Source organism: Miniopterus schreibersii, assembly GCF_964146895.1.
Source record: "Miniopterus schreibersii genome assembly, chromosome: 16".
Taxonomy (NCBI): domain Eukaryota; kingdom Metazoa; phylum Chordata; class Mammalia; order Chiroptera; family Miniopteridae; genus Miniopterus; species Miniopterus schreibersii.
The window spans coordinates 12252598-12271939 of record NC_138116.1 but is presented as its reverse complement, the minus strand read 5'-3'; the positions used below and the strand labels follow the sequence as shown (position 1 = coordinate 12271939).

The 19342-nt window shown below is 39.4% G+C and overlaps 1 protein-coding gene across 10 annotated transcripts in view; it reads left to right on the top strand.

The window, feature by feature from the left end:
• Positions 1 to 19342, top strand: part of BCAS3 (BCAS3 microtubule associated cell migration factor) — a 421342-nt gene that overhangs the window by 36892 nt on the left and 365108 nt on the right. For all 10 annotated transcript variants that reach the window (XM_081160910.1, XM_081160913.1, XM_081160909.1 and 7 more), the window contains exon 7: positions 15525 to 15597. In XM_081160910.1, coding sequence (XP_081017036.1) covers positions 15525 to 15597 — 73 coding nt within the window. The remainder of the gene's footprint in view (positions 1 to 15524; positions 15598 to 19342) is intronic.

Sequence of the window (19342 nt, the reverse complement as noted above, 5' to 3'; positions counted from 1 at the left end):
CCTGCACGCCCCCTAATGGGGATGGAGCCTGCAACCTGGGCATGTGCCCTGACCGGGAATTGAACCGGTGACCTCCTGGTTCCTGGGACAGCGCGCAGCCAACCGAGCCACTCTGGCTGGGGCTGATGTGTGGTAGATCTTGTTTGTCTGAAGATGTCTTTATTCTTCCATAACCTTGATTGATAATTTGGCTGGGTAACAAATACTTGTTTGTAAGTAACGTTACTTCAGAATTTTGAAGGCGTTGGTCTAGTGTTACAGGTGAAGAGTCTGAAGCCATTTTCATACCTTTTTCTTTGTATCTGGCTTGTTTTTCTCTCCAGCGTCCAGTAGAATGTTGGCTTTGTTCCCACCATTTTGAAACTTTGCAATTTTGTTTCTTGGTCCATACATTGCCAGGGCCCCTTCAATGTGGAAATGTAGGTACTACACATAATTTTGAGGAAATTTCTTAAAATTGCTCTTTTGAGCCCGGCCGGGCGTGGCTCAGCGGTTGAGCGTCGACCTAGGATCCAGGCGATTGGGGTTCGATTCCCGGTCAGGGCACATGCCCGGTTGCGGGCTTGATCAATGACTCTCATCATTGATGTTTCTATCTCTCTCTCTCCCACTCCTTTCCTCTCTCTGTAATCAAAAAAGATATATTAAACAAATTAAAAAATAAAATTGCTCTTTTGATGTTTTCTAAGTTTTCTTTTGGTTCCCTCTTTCTGGTACTTGTATTATTTGGCTGTTACACCCCCTAGAATGATTAATTAAAAATTAATTTGTTTTCTGTCCTTTTGGGGAGATTGTCTCAATGAGGATTACTAACTCTTCTATTAAATAATTCTGTTCTGCTGTCATGTTTTTCTTTTTTTTGCATGTAAATTTTTTATCCTCACTTTTACACACCCAATACCTCCCTCCCTCCCTCCCTCCCTCCCTTGGTGTAATTTACATATAAATATTACCAAATAGAATCCAGTGATATATGGAAAGAATTATACATCAGGACCAAGTGACAGATATTCCAGGCCTATAACATGGGTTAACATTTGAAAAGTAATCATTGTAACTCACCATATTAATAGAATGAAGAAGAAAACCCATATGATCTCTCAACAGAAGTGGAAAAAAACCATTGATAAAATTTAATAGTCATGATTAAAAAAACATTTTTTAGCAAATTAGGAATAGAAAGAAACATCGTCAGTATGATAAAGATTACCTATAAAAAATCTAAAGCCAACACCATACTCAATAGTGATATTTTAAATTTGGGATGGCCTCCGTCAAAACTTCTATTTACCAAAGAATGCAGGCCCTAGCTAATACAATAAGGCAAGAAAAAATAAATAAAAGGCCCGGCCCGTGTGGTACAGCGGTTGAGCGTTGACCCAGGAGCCAGGAGATCAATTTGATTCCAGGTCAGGGCACATGCCCAGGTTGCGGGCTCGATCCCCAGTAGGGGGCGTGCAGGAGGCAGCTGATCAGTGACTGTCATCATTGATGTTTCTCTTTCTCTCTCTCCCTCTCCCTTCCTCTCTCTGAAAGCAATAAAAATATTTTTAAAGAAAAGTTGTAAATATTAGAAAGATAAAATTGTCTTTATTCAGAGTTTTTTTGTTTTGAAAAATCTATTCTTTGTTACTGTCCTTTTGCTGCTGTGATGTGTTTGGAATCACAGGAGCAGTGCATTCTGTGCAGTGCCTTGCAGAATATGTGGAATATGAACAGTGCCCCAAAGTCAACTTATTCAGTATCTTACAAAAGAGAAACTATAACTATACTTTTGTGTAAAGCATTTTAAAAAATCATTTGTCAGTGACAAAATGGGTAACACTGTTTTGACTTTAATAGAGCTTATAATTGTATTAGGAATTATATTAGGCATGTGCTCATGCAGAAGGATGATCATTTTGGCCTTGAACCTGAACAAGATTTTTGAGAAATGCAGATTCAACCTTATTTGTTATCTTTATAACCGAGTACCTGAACTTTCTCTACGTAAGAATATTTTAGAATAAATTTTTATAAGCTAGGGTTTCTATTCAGAGACTAGTTGGATTCTTTGGAGATATAGTGTCCTTAAGTGTCTATGAGCCAAATTTCTGATACTCATACAAAATAGTGGGTAGCCAACTCGGCTTATTTCTTGTAGATTATTTCATTGTGACTCACTGCCGGAAAGGTACTATTATTTTTTGTTCTGTTACCCAAGGAATTTGCAATTTCACATCTCAAAATATTAAAAGGTTTAAAAAAACCTTAAGATCCAACCCATTTTTTCCTAGTGGAATATAAATGCCAAGCATTTTCTGAAGTTTGTAATATTGTAAACAGTCCAGCCATGCACTCAAAAATATTGTTACTGGCTTTTAATGACACAAATGGCTGAAAGTAGTTTTCTAGACACAAACATGAGCAGATAACTTTTTCTCGTTTGCTTATTTTTTGTCAATTTTCAAATAGGTGTCAAGTTTTCATTATTTTTCTTAAAGTAAAACTACTTGTTTCATGCTTTTCAAACAACTTAAAGGTGGTTTTTGTCATGTTCAAGTAAAAGCTGTTGGATTTGTTCAGCTGCATGAAATCGGAAATTTTGATTAACTTCTCCAGAAGGTTTGTCGTAAATTTTTTTTCCTGTAAAATTTTAATGACTATGGTTAAATAAGCAAATCCTGTAAACACACACACACACACACACACACACACACAGTGTGTTCAGCCAAAACACTAGCAACCTTCCAAAAGTAGGCTGACTGACATTTGCTTATAGTCATCACCAGTGTCTTGCAAAGAAGAAACAGGCTTATTGAGATTTTAAATGGCCAAACTGTGAGATTTAAGCTTTTGTAATGTTTTCTGCTCTAATTACCTCTCAGTTTGCCTTGTGTATTTTTTTTTTCTTCGTAATACTTAGTCTTTATCACTGAGGCCTTTACTACTTGGGATAATTTAGGTTTTTACAAAATTTGGCTAAGCCTGTGACTTAGATAAATTACAACCGGGGAACATATGTTCTGTTCATCTTTTCCTTGTTTGCCTTTTTTGTTTGTTTGTTTTAGTGTCAGATTTTTATTATCAAGGTCATTCTGAAGATACACAGCTTCTTAACTATACAGAGTTGGTATAGTACTTAGCGTCCGTCTATTATGTCTTGTATCTTTTTTTCCTTTCTTTTTAGTCCCAGGAGCCTGCCTTCTCTGTGAATCCCCCTCTAACAGGATGCCGTGGTTTATTTTTTCGCTGTCCGGGGCCATATGGATGGGCCGAGTTTTAACTTTTTACTGTCCTACCCCTTGGGTGGGTTCCTGTTTCTCAGCTCCCTCGGGAGCTCCTGCTGCTTGACTGAGGCGTTGGCCTGTTACTGAACTCCAAACCAGCAGCTCCTTGGGCAGGCCGGCCGTGCTGGGCGAGCTGTCAGTCACTCCTCAATATAGTGCTTTTATTCTCACTTGGCAAGACCTGTGCTGCTTGTATTTCTAGTCGTTTCTGTTGTGGAACAGCCTCGCAGGACTTCTGTCCCCATCATGTACCTGGCAGCCTGCACACGCCTCCAGCTCCCAGGGCTGCGTGTAAAGAGAGGGCAGGGGGGCAGCTGGAGGGAGGCATGCCCCCGGGCCCGAGTTCTGCGTAGGCCTTTGCCACGTCATAGTTATATGGTGTGGGGGGAAGTCACATCATCTCCCCAGACCTGTTTCTTTGTCTATATGATGGTGATCAGACTGAATATGTCCTCAGAGCTCCAGTTATTCTGAAGAGATATCTCAGGGACCCTTTCCAAAGAGGCTGCTGGTGCTAAAGGCAAGACGTTGGCTAATGAGGACTCATTTCCACTGGTCATTGACCAGCATGAAGCACCAGGCCTCCTATGTCAATGTAAGAAATGCCCAAACTTGTAGAGAATTTTTATAAGTGTTTTTTTGAGCTACACTGACACCATATGCTAGGGAGCAAGATCTCAGATGCTCTCTTCTGTCCATCTTAAATTTCGTTCATGGTTTTTGGTCAGAGAAATAGTCTTTCTAGGGGAGAATGTCTTAGAAGTGCTGCTTTTTCAGCGTTTTAGTTTTTGTGATGTCATGGTGTTGAATTTGCAAAATTGATCTAAGAGTATTCTCAGTTTATACCTATTTGAACGTTGTAATTAGGGACCTTTCCTGTGAGGGGCTGTAGTGAGAGGGACGTATACTGAACAGAAGAGAGGAAGTAAATTTCTAAATCAGGCGAATCGAGTAAGGAACAAAGCTTGGTTTTTCCACATGAACGCTAGGTGGTCGTTGCGCTGTCGCCGCATTGTTGCCCCTGCTCTGCGGGGTGAGTGCCATTCCCTAGTTCACTGGCGAGGGACCTAGAGCTCAGAGAGGTTAGGTGACTGGCGTGAAGACCCGTGGTTGGGACGTGGCGGAGCTGGCATTTGAACTTTAGAGTTTGTCCCTTGATCTCTTAGACCTTGCTGTCTCCCAGTATTTGGTTTTTCCAGTATTACAGGGACACACTTTTGACCAAATCTAGGTGTTTCTTGGGTATGTCTCTGCAGAAACCAAACAGCTGTGTGTTCATTGAAATATGTGAAAAGTAGCTGTTTCTCCATCTTTCCTCCCGTGTGGAAGCTCTAAAATGGCTTCAGTTGCCCCAGTGTTTTCATGGCACTCGGAGTCCTTGGTTGTTTGGTCCACAGGGGGAGAGCACTAAAAGTAATCCGTACGGGGACAGTATATAGGAAAGCCATTATCCTGCATAACTGCATTTTAAATTTTAAGCTGTCAGGATAAGGTATGTCACAAAGACAGCTGCAGTCTAGTCAGGTTACGTTCACCCCAAATTAGATCAGCTCTTTAAAAGAAATGTCGCTTCCCTTTTGCGGGACTCCGTATAAACTATTAAAAGTACTTCAAAAGGGTTAGGGACGGATATCTGGGATCAGATAAAAACAAAGGTGTAACATGAAGCAACTAAATTACATGTGAGCTTAATGATTGTGACCCAAATAAACAGACTTGTAATGGAGATGCTGATGATTATCAGCACAGTTTGAATGCCTTTTACTGTAGAACTGTAAGAAAGCATGTGGGTGTCTTAGTGAATCGGACAAGTTGTGGTCTTGGGAATCTGTGTTCATTTATCATAACACATTCCTAGGTGTGAAAGCGAAAACTCATTATTTACTAAGTCTTAGTTGTTTTAAGTAAGTCTTTTAGAAAACATTGAGCTTTATTGAGAAATAATTTTACATACACCGAAACTCATTAAGTGTATGACTTGACGAGTTTTGCCAGATGGATACAGTTATGTAACTACTACCACAATCAAAATAGAGAGCCTTTCTATCCCGGTAAGAAGTCCCCCTGTCCACGTCACACCCGCTAGAGTGGCTGTGTACGAAAGGGCGTGATGAGTGTCGGTGAGGACGTGGGCTGATTGGAACTAGCACACATGGCTTATGGGAATGTGAGACACAACTGCCACTGGAGAACAGCTTGGCAGTTCCTTAAAACGTTAAATACGGGCACCTTTAGGGTCACAGCGAAACTGAGGAGAAGGTACAGAGATTTCCTTTATACACTTCTACCCCTACACATGCAGACCCTCCCCATTATCAGTGTCCTCCCAGAGTGTACATTCAGGCTTTTCGGAACCAGACCTTTGTAATTTTCAGAAGTTTTCACATTTTAATTTTTAAATTCATTTTTAATTTCCAAGTTGCAGATTTCTTTTTCTTTTATAGCTTGTGAGTTTTGTTTTTCTTTTGTCATTAACTTAAACACATTTTTTAGGGCACCTTGGGATTTTTGCCCGTGACTCACTCTTATTTAAAAGGATGTGTGTTTTTTAAAGTTTTGAGAGGTGTTCCTGATATCTTTCCTTTATTACTTTCTAATTTAATCCCACTGTCATCAGAAGATACAGTTTATATGAGTCCTGTCCTGTTAAGTGTTCTGAGATTTGTTTTATGGCCCAGGAGGTGGCTTCTCTTGTTCCATTCTCCTGTGCCCACGCAGGTTGTCTCTGCTTATTCTGTTAGCCTTGGAGAGAGGGGGTCGAAATCTTCCAAGCCTGGGCTTGCCTTACTCTCTTGACAGTGTCTTTCGCAGCGCATATTCACGTATTTTTTCTCTTCCCTTCTTTACATGTATTTCAGCCCACTGGATGCTATTTCGCAACTCACTAATGTTCTGTTCATTTAAAAAATTTTTTTACTGAATTTATTGTGGTGACATCATTTAATAAAATTACATAGGTTTGTCCATTTTCTTCAGCCTTTTTCCCTTTTGTGTTTCCAGTAGTTTCTGTTGCTGCCTCTTCATGTTTCCTAATGTTTTCTTCTGTAGTATCTAATATATCATTTACCTGTCCAGTGTATTTTTTATCTCAAACACTGTATTTTCCATTTTTACAAGTTGTGTGTGCGCGTCTGTGTGTGTGTGCGCGCGCGCGCGCGTGTGTGTGCGGAGAGATCTCCAGGTCTTTTTAACATGCTGCGCTCTCCTACCTTCTTGAAAAATTGGAGTGTGCTCCTCATAGTAGTTTAAGTGTCACTCTGTTCTGTTGATTGATTTATCTCCCTAATATGGGTCAAACGGCATTACTCACTTACATGCCTCGAAATGTTTGTTTGGATGCCACACATTGTGAATTTAATGTTGCTCAGGGCTGCTCTTCTGTATTCCTTTAAATATTTTTGGGCTTTGTTCTGGGATACACGTAAATTACTTGACTTCCCTGGAATAGCCTAAATTTAATCTAAGGCTGGGGTATGCAAACATACTCTGAAAGGGCCAGGTAGAAAATGTTTTAGGCTTGTGGGCCATATAGCATTTGTCATGACAGTTCCCCCCACCATCACAGTGCAAAAGCAGCCATTGACAGTACTTAAATAAATGAGTAGCATGCTGGGGCATTCAGAGGGCTCATACCAGTTGTTCCCCTTGTCTCGAGGATCGCTGTCCTGTGCTACCTGTTGTTCAGTGTCTGGAAACTCTTTTCATACATTTTATCCGTGTCTTAAGTTTTCTAGCAACAGGCTAAATCCAATCCCTGTTAGTCCATTCTGGATGCAGAAGTTCAACATTTTGCTTTAATTCCAAGTTTTGGGTAGTTTTTCTTTAAGATGGCTTAGAACAGAACCTGATACACAGTAAGAGTTCTGTATGACTTTTTGTAAATAAAGAAAATAAATAAATTGGGATTGGATTTTTTAGGGTAGTTTAAAATTCAATGTATCTTTGGAGAAGTTGAATCCCAGGCCCTTTAAGAGGTACAAGCATTTATAGAGGAATTTTAAGAGGTATTATAGCTTTAATTGTGCTGTTTTCTCTCTGGTGCCAGATGTAGTAGCAAAAGAAAATGATAAAAACACCAAGGGATTCCTTTATTTCTTTTGATCTCATGAATAGGTAAAGAAGGCTTAAACGTCCCTCCCCTCTTACTATCATCAAGGGACGACTAGGATTCTTGCCTTTCAGAGAATGGCATCTTTTTTCCTCCTTTGCCTGTGATTCTTTTAGTCTTAAAAGCAAGAGGATTAGGCCTCAGTTGTTATCATTTGAAGTATCTTCTTGGCACCTACTATTTAACCTAGTTTTCATTGAAATTTTTCCACTCGCTGCTGTGACTGTGTCTTGCATACGGGTTATGTATCTTTGGGCTTACTCTGGTAATATTTTAGAATTTCTGTTGTTTTCACTTGTGGTGGAATAGGGAGAGAAGTTAATTTGAAGCCAAGCAAAGTTATATAGCTTTTTAGTTAATAGTAACAACCAGACTCATGAACGGATATTAAACTCTTAAATTAAAATGTGAAAAGTAGCCTTAGCCGGTTTGCTCAGTGGTTAGAGCGTTGGCCCGAGGACTGAGGGTCCCAGGTTTCGGTTCCGGTCAAGGGCGCATGTGGGAGGTAGCCAGTCATGTCTCCCTCCCTCTCTCTGTCTCTCTCTCTCTCACTCTCTCTCCCACCCCCTTTCCCTTTCGCTGGGTCAGGATTAAAAAAAGTGAAAAGTAAAAATACAGCTCAGGGTGTGCGTGCCAGCAAAGGAGCGAGAAGCACAAAATTAGGAGAGTGGCTACTTGGTAGTGGGTGGGTGACAGGGTTGATGATGTTTCCAGGTGTGAATTTATTTTTATTTTGCCAGTGACTCATCGAGCTTCCTAGATCACAGGATTGTTTCCTTTATACAATTCTGGAAAATTCTGTCTCATTTATCTCGTCGGATGGCATATTTTAAGTTCATTCTGCCCTCTTCTGTCATTGCCTTCACCATGCTCCACGTACAACTTTCTTTCAGAAATTCAGCACCAGGTGAATGTAGTTGGAAAACAGACTGACCTTCACTAAAGGAAAAAAAACTCAGACCCACTGCCCAGTTTGTTTTTTTAAACCTTAAACGAGAGCTAAAAATTACGCAGCACATGAGTACAACCAATGGTTTAAAAAACAAATACACTGTTATAAGAGTCTTAACATTATATGTGAAATAACCATAGTATTATTTGAAAATAGAGTGTAGTAACTTAGATGAGTACTGCAACTCTAGAGCAACCGATAAAAACAAAAAACAATTTAAAACCAAACAAGTGTAGTTCATAAGCCAATAGAAGGGATGAAATAGGATATTAAAAAGACTCATTTAATCCATCAGAAGACAAAACTGAATTATATGCTGTCTATAACAAATATATGTTAAGTGTGAAGATACCAAGGCAGCCCTAGTTGGGTTTGCTCAGTGGTTAAAGCACTGGCCTGTGGACTGGGTTCGATTCTGGAAAAGGGCATGTCCCTCGGTTGCAGGCTCGGTCTCCAGCCCCGATCAGGGCACATGCAGGAAGCAACCAATGGATGTGTCTCTCTCACACCGATGTCTGTCTGTCTGTCTGTCTCTCTCCTCCCCCTTCCACTCTCTTTGAAAAGCAATGAAAAAAATATCCTCTGGTGAGGATTAAAAAAAAGAAAAGATACCAATGCATTTAAAGTAATAAGATGGTAAATTTCTACCATGCAAGCACTAGTGATAAGAAAGCTGGAGTGGCTGTATTAATACTGGGTGAAGACTTTAGAGCAACTACGACCAGGGATAAAGACACTTCATGATGACGAAATCATCAGTTCTTCAGAGGATAGGGTCACCCCAAATATGTATTCACCTCCTAACAGAGGTTCCTTCTTCACTGAAACTTCAGTTTGATTTCTTACAAATCACTTATGTGTATAGTTTCAAATGTCAAATCTTCACGAGGAACTTAGGGCGAAATTGGCTTCCCCTGCTTTCTAGGCAGAGCTCACAGGCCCTGAGGAGGGAGGACACGTTGCACATTTGGGCGTGACAAGGAGGAGGCCAGTGAGCCGAGGCAGAATGGGCAGGGAGCCTTAAGAGAGAGCTGAGAGAGAGAACTGACGAGCCAGAGGCCCTCCTACCTGATCAGCTCTATTTTCTGTTCAGTTGAATATGCCCTTCTCCAGCTCGACTGGACATACTTTGTCTGGACTTCAGCCTTATAGTAGTTCATTTGTATTTTCTTGTCTTTATGTTTTATTTTTTCCTCTCCTTACCCAAATATTCTTATCTCCCGACACCCTACTTCCAATTTGGCATTCTCCCTGAAACCTTGCTGATCAGCCAAGGGAAGATGATCTCTATGAACCTTTGGGTGCTTCAAAAGAGAACCTCATGCCGGTCACTTACTTTTCTTATTTCATGTCTACTGGTTTCCTGAGTAGTCCAGAAATTCCTAGGCTTCTAGGAACCTCTGTTGATAAGTGAGGAGGGATGACTTTAATGCTACTTTTGCTTATCTGTTGTGTCCTTTCAACTAACTTATAGCACCGAGGGAGGCTGCTAATTGTTACTTACTAATTGCCTGCTATGTTTAGTGTAGGATTAAAGATTTGTGTGATTTCACTTATTTTTAAATATCAGCTCTCTTTCAGAATTCCTTCGTTTTATTTTAGTTTATTATAGTAGCTACCTTTTATTAATCATTTGCTATGTGTAAGTTAGGGAGAATCTCTGGTTTATAGATGTGGCAATAGAAGTTCAGAATTAAGGTTATAAACCAGTCACCCTCATCTCCTCCAGTGGCACCTACTGTCTGGTTTCTTTACTTTAGAGGGAGTAGTTTTCTCTGTTCTTGATGATGTGTGTCAGTGTGCCTTTCCTTTTTATTGTGGAGTAGTGTTCCACTGTATGAATATACTAAATTACCCATTTTTCTGTTGATGGAGTTTGGGTTTAGTTTTGAGCTGTTATGGATAAGACTGTCATGAACACTCTCATACAAGTGTGTTTGTGTCATGGAGTTCAAGTCATCGTTTGAAGGCACTGAGACAGGTAAATAAATGACTAGAATTTGTGTAATAGGAGGTTCTGCTAAGTGCTTTGAAGAGAGAGAAATCAGGTAGGGAGCTAGAGCATGATGGAGAATGACCTTTCCGATTGGAAAATATTTTAGCATTACCTGAAAAAGTATTCAGATGGATTATATAGAGCACTAGGGCATAGCCTGGTATTTGCTAGCAGAAAGCAGAGAATGCAGCGTTCCTGAGGCAGAGGTGTGCTCGGCGTACTCCCGTGAGGGTGCGTGGCCTGGAGAGGTGCTGGCATCGTGGTAGGAAGAGCAAGAGAAGGGTCCAGGGTGTGAACCATATTTTTTTTGGAACTAGAAAGTAGATGAATGGATTCACCCTAGTAGAGTTGCCAGCAACAAAGCAATTGCATAAAGTTGATTGAATTCTCACACGTTGCAGCACCTTGCTTAGTCCATTGCATTTATTATTTTTTAAATCCTCATAACAATCCCATGCGAGGCATTGGTACTTATCCCCGCTTTGCAGATGAGAGAATTAAAGCACGAAGGGATTAAGTGCGTTAGCCTTTGTCAATAATTTTGTTTGTAAGTGGAGAAGTTGATCATGATTTTATATAACTACTTTTTTTAGTGAACACGGGTAGCAGAGGGAAGAATATTTGGGCTGTCTTTCAGGGTCACACGTGGCGTTTGTTGGGCAAGTTATTTAACCTTTCTTAATATCAGTTTACTCTTCTGTTAAATGGGTGGTTTGTAATTTTGTGCTTCTTCAAGTCCGATGAGTTTAATCTGTGAAAGAGCACAAGAGGCCTGATCATCAAACTGAAATAATACGATGCCGCTAAATGTTAAGGGATACGTCACATATGGAACATTTTAACGTATGGGGGAAGGTAATAAAGCTAGCAATAATGAAAAAATGTTGTCTTTAATATTTTAAACTATTTGAATTTACTGTGGAGGCTAAAATGTATACACATCTTTTGGCTGTTTGAGGCAAATGGCAAAGATGCCTTTGGTGGTCGTATTTAGGTAAAGCTGTTCAGGGCAGTGAGATTTCTGTCCTGTTTCTTTCCTGTGGTTGCTTGATGGTACCTGCTGCGTGTGTATCTATTTTCTTATTTCCCCCTCTTCGTCTCATTTTCCATTTCATCTTTGTCTTAAAAAATTCCTCACATAGTCCTCTGGTTAGGAAGGAAATTTATATGAAGATTATTCAGTTCATAACGGAGATTGTTTTATAGCAGACAATGGAAAACTTTGTAAGAAAGTAGAAATTTTTAGTGGGAAGAAAACCTGAACAGAATCTAAAATGACACATAATAAAATTTATTGACTATAAATTGACAACAGAATCAGATTTTCTAGCTAAAATTTAGATCTGCAATATATGACTACAACTTTAAACTCACATTAAGAGAATCTATGAGGAAAACTGGACATAGAGAAACAATGAAATATTTTCTTGCAGCCTGGCCTGCGTGGCTCAGCGGTTGAGCATTGACCTAGGATCCAGGAGATCGCAGTTCGATTCCTGCTGGGTCTCGGGCTCGATCCTCAGCAGGGGATGTGCAAGAGGCAGCTGATCAATGACTCTCATCATTGATGTTTCTGTCTCTCTCTCTCTCCCTCCTTTCCTCTCTCTGAAATCAATAAAGATATTTAAAAAATAAAGGAATTATTTCAGTAAAATAAAATGGAATGGAAGACTTGGAAATGGTTTAACTGATGAAATGCATTAAGTTATTCAATGGAGTCTTTCTGCAAAAAATTTTCTCAGTTAAAATTCACTACCCTTAGCATACTTTTGTGTAAAATATTTATACTTAAGACACCATCCATAACATCAAAAGAGTCGAGTTGGAATATTTCATTATCAGTTGGCTTTTTATTTGCATCTGGATCTGCTTTTGGATCCCCACAGAAGTGGTTTCTATTTGCTATCTTGAAATCTGTAAGGCTGATTTATGAGCTCAAACTCATTGCTTTAAATGAGTTTACAATGGCATGGATGGTGGGAGATATTATTTAACATTTTCTGACATGCACACTGTCTTGAATTTTTTTCAGGGGGAGAGGAGCTGTGACTTGGTGGGAAAGCCCATTTTCATTACTTTAATTGTGAGATTTATTAGGATTTTAAGCTTTTTATAAATGTTTTAGTGTTATAGGACAGAATTAAAAGGATTTAGAATAAAAGGAGTTTAACAAAAGGACTTTGCAACAGGGTTGCAATAGTTCTTATATTTGATGGATTTGGCTAGCCGCTTTCCATTTCAATCACCGTGCTGCATTCTGCTAACTGCTGTAGAACAGGCGTGTGTCACATCTTTCTCTCTATTGGACATGCAAATAAACACCATTTTATATATAAAAAGTTAATCCTCTACAATTTGGAGGATTACATTATGGGAGGGTGATGACTCCATTAGGCATCGTGGAGAATACACGCTACTACTTATACTGCATGAAAAATCAGGTTAATAGCTACAGTGTTCATGAGATTGTAGAATTTTTATGCTGACACTTTCAAAATTGTATTTATTCAGACTATCCGCAATGCAGAGTTAAGGTTTTGTTGCATAGTTTTCCAACTCTGAAATTACTTTTTTTTTTTTTTTAAACTGCAGAACATGTCTCAAATAAATTTGGAGGTTACGTTACTGTTTGTTTGCCTCTCGTAGACTCTGGTCGTTTCTACTTGCATGTTTTTATTAGTAGGTGTATCGGCGGTTATGTTGTTCTCAAGTTAGAGCTTTATTTTGTGGTTAAAAGTTTTTGTTTGGATTCCTTCTCTGAATACCCATGAAGAGTATGAGTCTTTAGTAAGTATTAGGCGGCTGACCTACAGCGCTGTCAGCAGTACTAGTGTGGAATCGATCAGGACAGCCCAGGCCCCCTAAACCGATGGAGTTCTTGAATTCAGGCTTGAGAGACCATTCCTGCCAGTATTATTTGCATCTCAAGGCCACAATGCTTCATTCATCAACATGTCAGATTGGTACGTTTAGTGCAGGTACAGGCTGCAAGGCCCTTGCAGACACCGGGAAGCAGGAGGAAAATAGCCTTTGTTAAAGGCGAAGGTGAAATGGGTGGGAGTGAGGAGTTGGGCTGCTTATAGATGAAGTTCAGTTATAATTAATTTAAAGCACAAATGCTGTGGGCTTCCGACCAGTTAATTTTTAACTTGTGCTTCGTTCAAGTCATATTGTTACTCGTGAAATCTGATTTATTTGTTTAGCAGGGGTAACAGCACACAATCCATAGTTATTAATGATTTGTAAAGACCTGAACGCTGATTGTTACAGCTCCTAAAAAGCTTAAATAGTTATAAAGAACTTTATTCATAGACATGAATTGTGATTTTGGTTTTGATCTCCATCGTATCCTGGTGTTGATAATAGAGCTGCCAACAGGCGATAGAACTTGTCTTATTTTGTGTGATTACTATATGCACAATTTATTTATTTATTTATTTAAAAAACATATCTTTATGGATTTCAGAGAGAGGAAAGGAGGGGGAGAGAGAGAGAGAAACATCAATGATGAGAGAGTCATTGATCGGCCGCCTAGCCCGCAACCCGGGCATGTGCCCTGACCCGGAATGGAACCCTGATCGCCTGGATCCCAGGTCGATGCTCAACCGCTGAGCCACGCCCGGCCGGGCTATATGCACAATTTAAAAGCATTATGTCATGTCACAGTCTAAATGTGTAACTATTAACCTGTTTCCTCTGTATTAAAACCTCATTATCTTTGGAGTGATCCATTAAAATGGAGTGTTAGCCTTATAGTTGTGTTTTACCACCCAGTGAAGAAACAAAATATTGTTTAAAAAGTGCGAACGTCCCCTAGCTATCTCCCAGATATTTTCATCCTAACCTCCTGAGAGGTATATCCCTGTCTTGAAATTGGTGTATATCTTTATATGTTTATGCATTTAGTGCTTAATGTATCAAAATATCTATATATGTTTGTATATATGTATCTAAACACACACGCAACTTATTTCTGCCTCTTTCAAAATGTTTGTAGTAAAATTGTAGTGAAAATTGCATAACAAAATTTACCATCTTGGCAAAATTTTAAGTGTACAGTTCAGTAGTGTTAAATACATGCACAGATCTCTAGAACCTTCTCTGCTTACAAAACTGCAGCTCTGTACTCATTGAACAACTGCTCTCCATATCTTCCTCCACCCTTAGCCCCTGGTAACAACATTTCACTTTCTCTTTCTATGTGTTTGACCAGAAACTTCAAATAAGTGGGCTAATAGAGTATTTGTCTTTTTACGACTTGCTTATGTCACTTACCATAATGTCCTCAAGATTCATCCATGTGTAGCTTGTGACAAGATTCCCCGCCCCCTTCCTCTCCCCTCCTGACTTAGATATGTTTGCATTTCTTGACTTTATTTTTTTGCTTGTTGCTGCTGTTATATGGTTTCATATCCAGTAATGTTGTTGAGTTCATTTATTATTATTATTACCCTGACTGGGACTTCCAGTGTAGGGTTGAATGGGAGCAGTGACATTGGGCATCCTTGTGTTATTCCTGTTTTTAATGGGAATGCTCTGAAGCATTACCAGTGATAATATTTGTTGCAGGTCTTTTGTAGATAATCATTATTGGGAATGAGAAAAATTTCCGTTGTTTTAGTTTGCCCTTATCATGACTAGGTACATAATTTAATTGCTTTTTCTGCATCTGCTGAAATGTTAATATGATGAATACATTAATTGGTTTTGTAATGTAAAATTATTACTATGACTTGGGTAAACCCAACTTGGTTATAAGATTTTATTTTTTCTAATCTTTGCTATTCAGTTTAATACTATTTTAAAAAGGATTTTTACATTTATGTGTTTGAAAATGGCCTATAATTTTATAATTTTCTGGCCCTGACCTATCTTTTTTTAGTTTTGACATCAAGATTATACTATTCCTAGGAATTAGTTGGTAGAGCTGAGGCGATTTTTTGGATCTCATGGAGAATGTGTATAAGATTTAAGTTGATGCCAATTAAAAAAAGGTATTTTAAGAGCTGGTTCAGTTTTTAAAAATAGTTTTATTTATACCTTTTCTGTTTTTGCTCAATCAAGTTTATAAATTATATCAACTTATAGTGAATGTTTTGCTATCTCTCTGGCTTTAAATATTCTGAGAGCATGAAAATAATGGGCATTATATAAGAATACTTCTCAAAGTTTTGTTTTACATTTTATGTTCCTTATCAGGTGCTCAGAAGTGTGACAGCTTTGCAGAAAAGAGGCCCCTCCTTGGTGTTTGTAAGAGCACTGGATCTTCTGGGTAAGGAAATTTTAAAAATTCTTTGAACCATGATTAAAAATTTATATTGTGATTTCAAAAGGGAAGCTTTGCTGACCCTCTGATCCCATTTCCCTAATGACCTTAAGATGACGACTGACTTTTCAGTTAGTGCAGCTCCTCAACTCGAACTCCTAACTGCAAGGAAAGCTGGGAAACGATTCCAGTTTTGTTAGCAAGGAAGATGATTAGCATGGATATTAGGCATGGCAACCAGGGGCCCCTGTCACATGCTTTCAGCTCATAGCCTGCACTTTAGATCATGGATGCAGTGGAGAAGGGGGAAATGCGTTAATGGTATAACCTGATTAGATCTTAGAGTCCTGATTGTGCTTTGTAGGGAAATGGTGTGACTACATGTGTTGTAATTGTGAATTTTGGGGTTGAAGTAGGCAACAGTTTACTGTGTACTTAGCACTCTGACAGGTATGGGATAGGATGCCAAAGCGTGAAAACTCAATTCCTTGTGCCAAAGATTTAAGGATGTGGCTGGAAAAAAAAAGTATATAGCACTCAGAAAATAATTATGAAATAATGATGTATGATAGGAATTCAGCAAAGGTGGAGATTCGTGTGCGTGAATTAAGGGGAGAAGGCCTCATGGGAAGGTGCAGCATGTGCTCGATCTAAAGGAATGGAAGGTTTTGAAGTACATGTAGAAGAGTAAGGACTTCCAAAGGAGGTTCTAAAGCTATACGGTAGAACAGAAACTGGTGTAAATACATTTAAGACTGATGAAAGCTTGTGACCTAGAACTAAGGTCATCTGCAAAACAGGCAAAACAACCTTTTCAGTGCTCTGGAACTGAATGGCTTACAACAATCTGGAGAGTGTTTATGTTTGAGAAACTGGTAAACTTTGAGTAATAACGGTGGGAATCTGTGGCATTCATGCCTGGAGCTGCTCCCATCACACTCCACCCTTTCCCCTTCCAAGTTGGTTGATTCTTCAAGAGCGGGGAAGGTCATGAGGACGGGCACTTTCCCTGCTGTGGCTGGAAGATGCTCGTTCAGCTTGGAGTGGCAGGTGTTGCCATGCCCAGCAGCCTTGTTCATGGGAGTTACAGTCTTGGGGGTGTGTGGGCTGTGAGGGCAGTGGCTTCATGTATGTGCAGAGGATCCATGAAAGGCTCCAGGGAAACTAAAATCTGGGGAGACTTGAAAATGTTCTGAATGTTGAATGTGCTGCCTAGATTCTTCCGGAAAGGATGACATAGATTCTTTTGGAAAGGATGACAGTCTGTTATCGCCTTAGAGTATTTGAGAAATTCTCTGTTGAATCGTTGACTAACCACTAAGCTATGTAGACATAGGGTCAACCCTAGCAAACCAGGCTTTAAAATAAAATAAGAATTAAAGAAAAGTAAAACCAAGCAGAGGCATTAGTAACTTCACATTGTGGAGGAAGACATGCCAGAGTTGTTATACCATGTTATGTAAAATGTTTAGTTTTCAACATAAAATCATGACACATGCCAAGAAACAGGAAAGTGTGATATATTGAAAAAAAAGGCAGGCAATAGAAGCTGTTCCTGATGATCTCCACTGTTAAATTCTACAGTCAAGGATTTTTTTTTTTTAATTTTTAAATTTTATTTTTGTTTAAAATGTCACAGATGTCCCTTTTTCTCCCCAATGACCCGTTCCACCCCATCCCAACCCCCTCCCCAGGCCCTCTCCTCACCATTGCCCGTGTCCTTGGGCTGTGCATATATGCTTACAAATTCTTTGGTTACTCTCTCCCCCTCCACCCACCCGCCCTCCTCCATCCCTCTGACATTGGTCAGTCTGATCCCTGCTTCCATCAGACAAGGATTTTTAAAGCAGCTTTTATAAATATATTCTAAGAAGTAAGTGAACCATGTGTCTAGAATTAAAGGAAAGTATGATAACAATGACTCAACAAATAGGGGATCTCAATAAGGTGTTAGAAATTATAGAAAAACCAAATGGACATTCTGGAGTTGAAGAGATGCAAAACATGAAATACCAAACTCGCAGGAGGAACTCAATACCGCATTCAAGTCAGCAGAAGAACCAGGGAACTGATGTGTTGACCAGGGAGCCGAAAGAGAATGGGCACCGCAGAGGAAATAAGCTACTGCAGTGAAGGGAAACAGTTGATTTCACTTTTCCTGATGTTTCTTTAGCCCTCTGTAACCCGGGTGCACGCAGACCTGGGGACACCCCTCAAAAAGATGTATTTGTGCAAGACGTTCAGCTACCTGCTGAGTTTGGCTTGTAGTTTTTGAAAGATGTTTTATTTCTTTTTTTTGTTCTTGTTTAATATATCTTTATTGATTTCAGAGAGAGGAAGGGAGAGGGGGAGAGAGAGAGAGAGAAACATCAATGATGAGAGAGTCATTGATCGGCTGCAGCCGGCAACCCGGGCATGTGCCCTGACCGGGAATCGAACCCCGATCGCCTGGATCCTAGGTCGACGCTCAGCCGCTGAGGCACACCTGGCTGCGCAGTGTTTTATTTCTTATTAACCCTGCTAACTGTATGATTATTTCTGTAGGATTCATTTTGTGAGATATTACTATAAAAAAATAAGGTAAAAAAGAGGCGGTAAGGTGATTATTTATAGTCAGTGATGAGATAACTTACTGAGGGATGAATCTGATGATGTTAGTCAGGATTCTCCAGAGAAAAGGATCCAATAGGATGTGAGGGGAGTGTGTGTGTGTGTGTGTGTGTGTGTGTGTGCGTGTGGAGAGAGGGTGAGAGTGAGAGAGATTTTAAAAAACCAGCTCACATAATTGTGAAGGCTGGGAAGTCCAAAATCTGGAGACCGAGAGAAGAGTTGCAATTCCAGTCTGGAGGCAGAAAAAGCGCCTTCACAGAAACATCTAGAATAATATTTGACCAAATCTGGTTATTGTGGCCTAGCCAAGTTGACACAGGAAATTAATCAGCACGGGGCAATGAATATAGTCCTGATTAATATGGCATTTGCCTGTTAGAAAAAGTCTATTGTAGATCCTTGTTTTCTTCTTCCCATTTTTTTCTTTTTAGTTTATGTCATAGAAGGGGACTCATTCTGGCAATAGACTTCTGTATGTCTGTATTACTTGCTGGGCTGTTTTAATAATGATTATTGATAAATATATGCAAAGAAACTTGAATGAAGTTCATAAGCCATTTCATGCATTCTAAGCTCTAGGGTAGGTACCTTGTGATTCCTGTGTATGTGTAAACTCTATTCCAGCATGCTCTCTTTTTTTCCTCTTTTGTTTTATACCTTTCTTTCTAATACAAGAGGCTGCTGGAAAATACTCGTTTTGTTTTCACGTATTTATTTGCTGAACTGATTATGTAGCATCTTCGTCAGAATGTTTACAATCTCAAGGACATTTTCATAGAGAACTGTGTTCTGTTTCTTGTTAAGTGTCATATTGCAATTGTTGTGAATAGAATTTTCTCTCTAATCCTAGCAAGCGATCTGTGAATATGTATATATGTTAAGTGTTAGCAGTAGGTTGGCAGATGGTAATGTCAAATACACTAGACACTTTTTAGTAACTTTAAAATTGAATGTAACAGCAGAGAAACTTAGTTATGGGGAATTCTTTTAGAATCTGTTTCCCAATTCCTGGGATTAAAAAAGAAAATGTTATAACCCAATCTTTTTTTTATGAGGCATCTGCCTGTTGACTGTGCTAATATAGCACCAGGGACTGGAAGGCAAATGTTCAGCGCCCGCCATGCACCAGGTCTGTTAAATA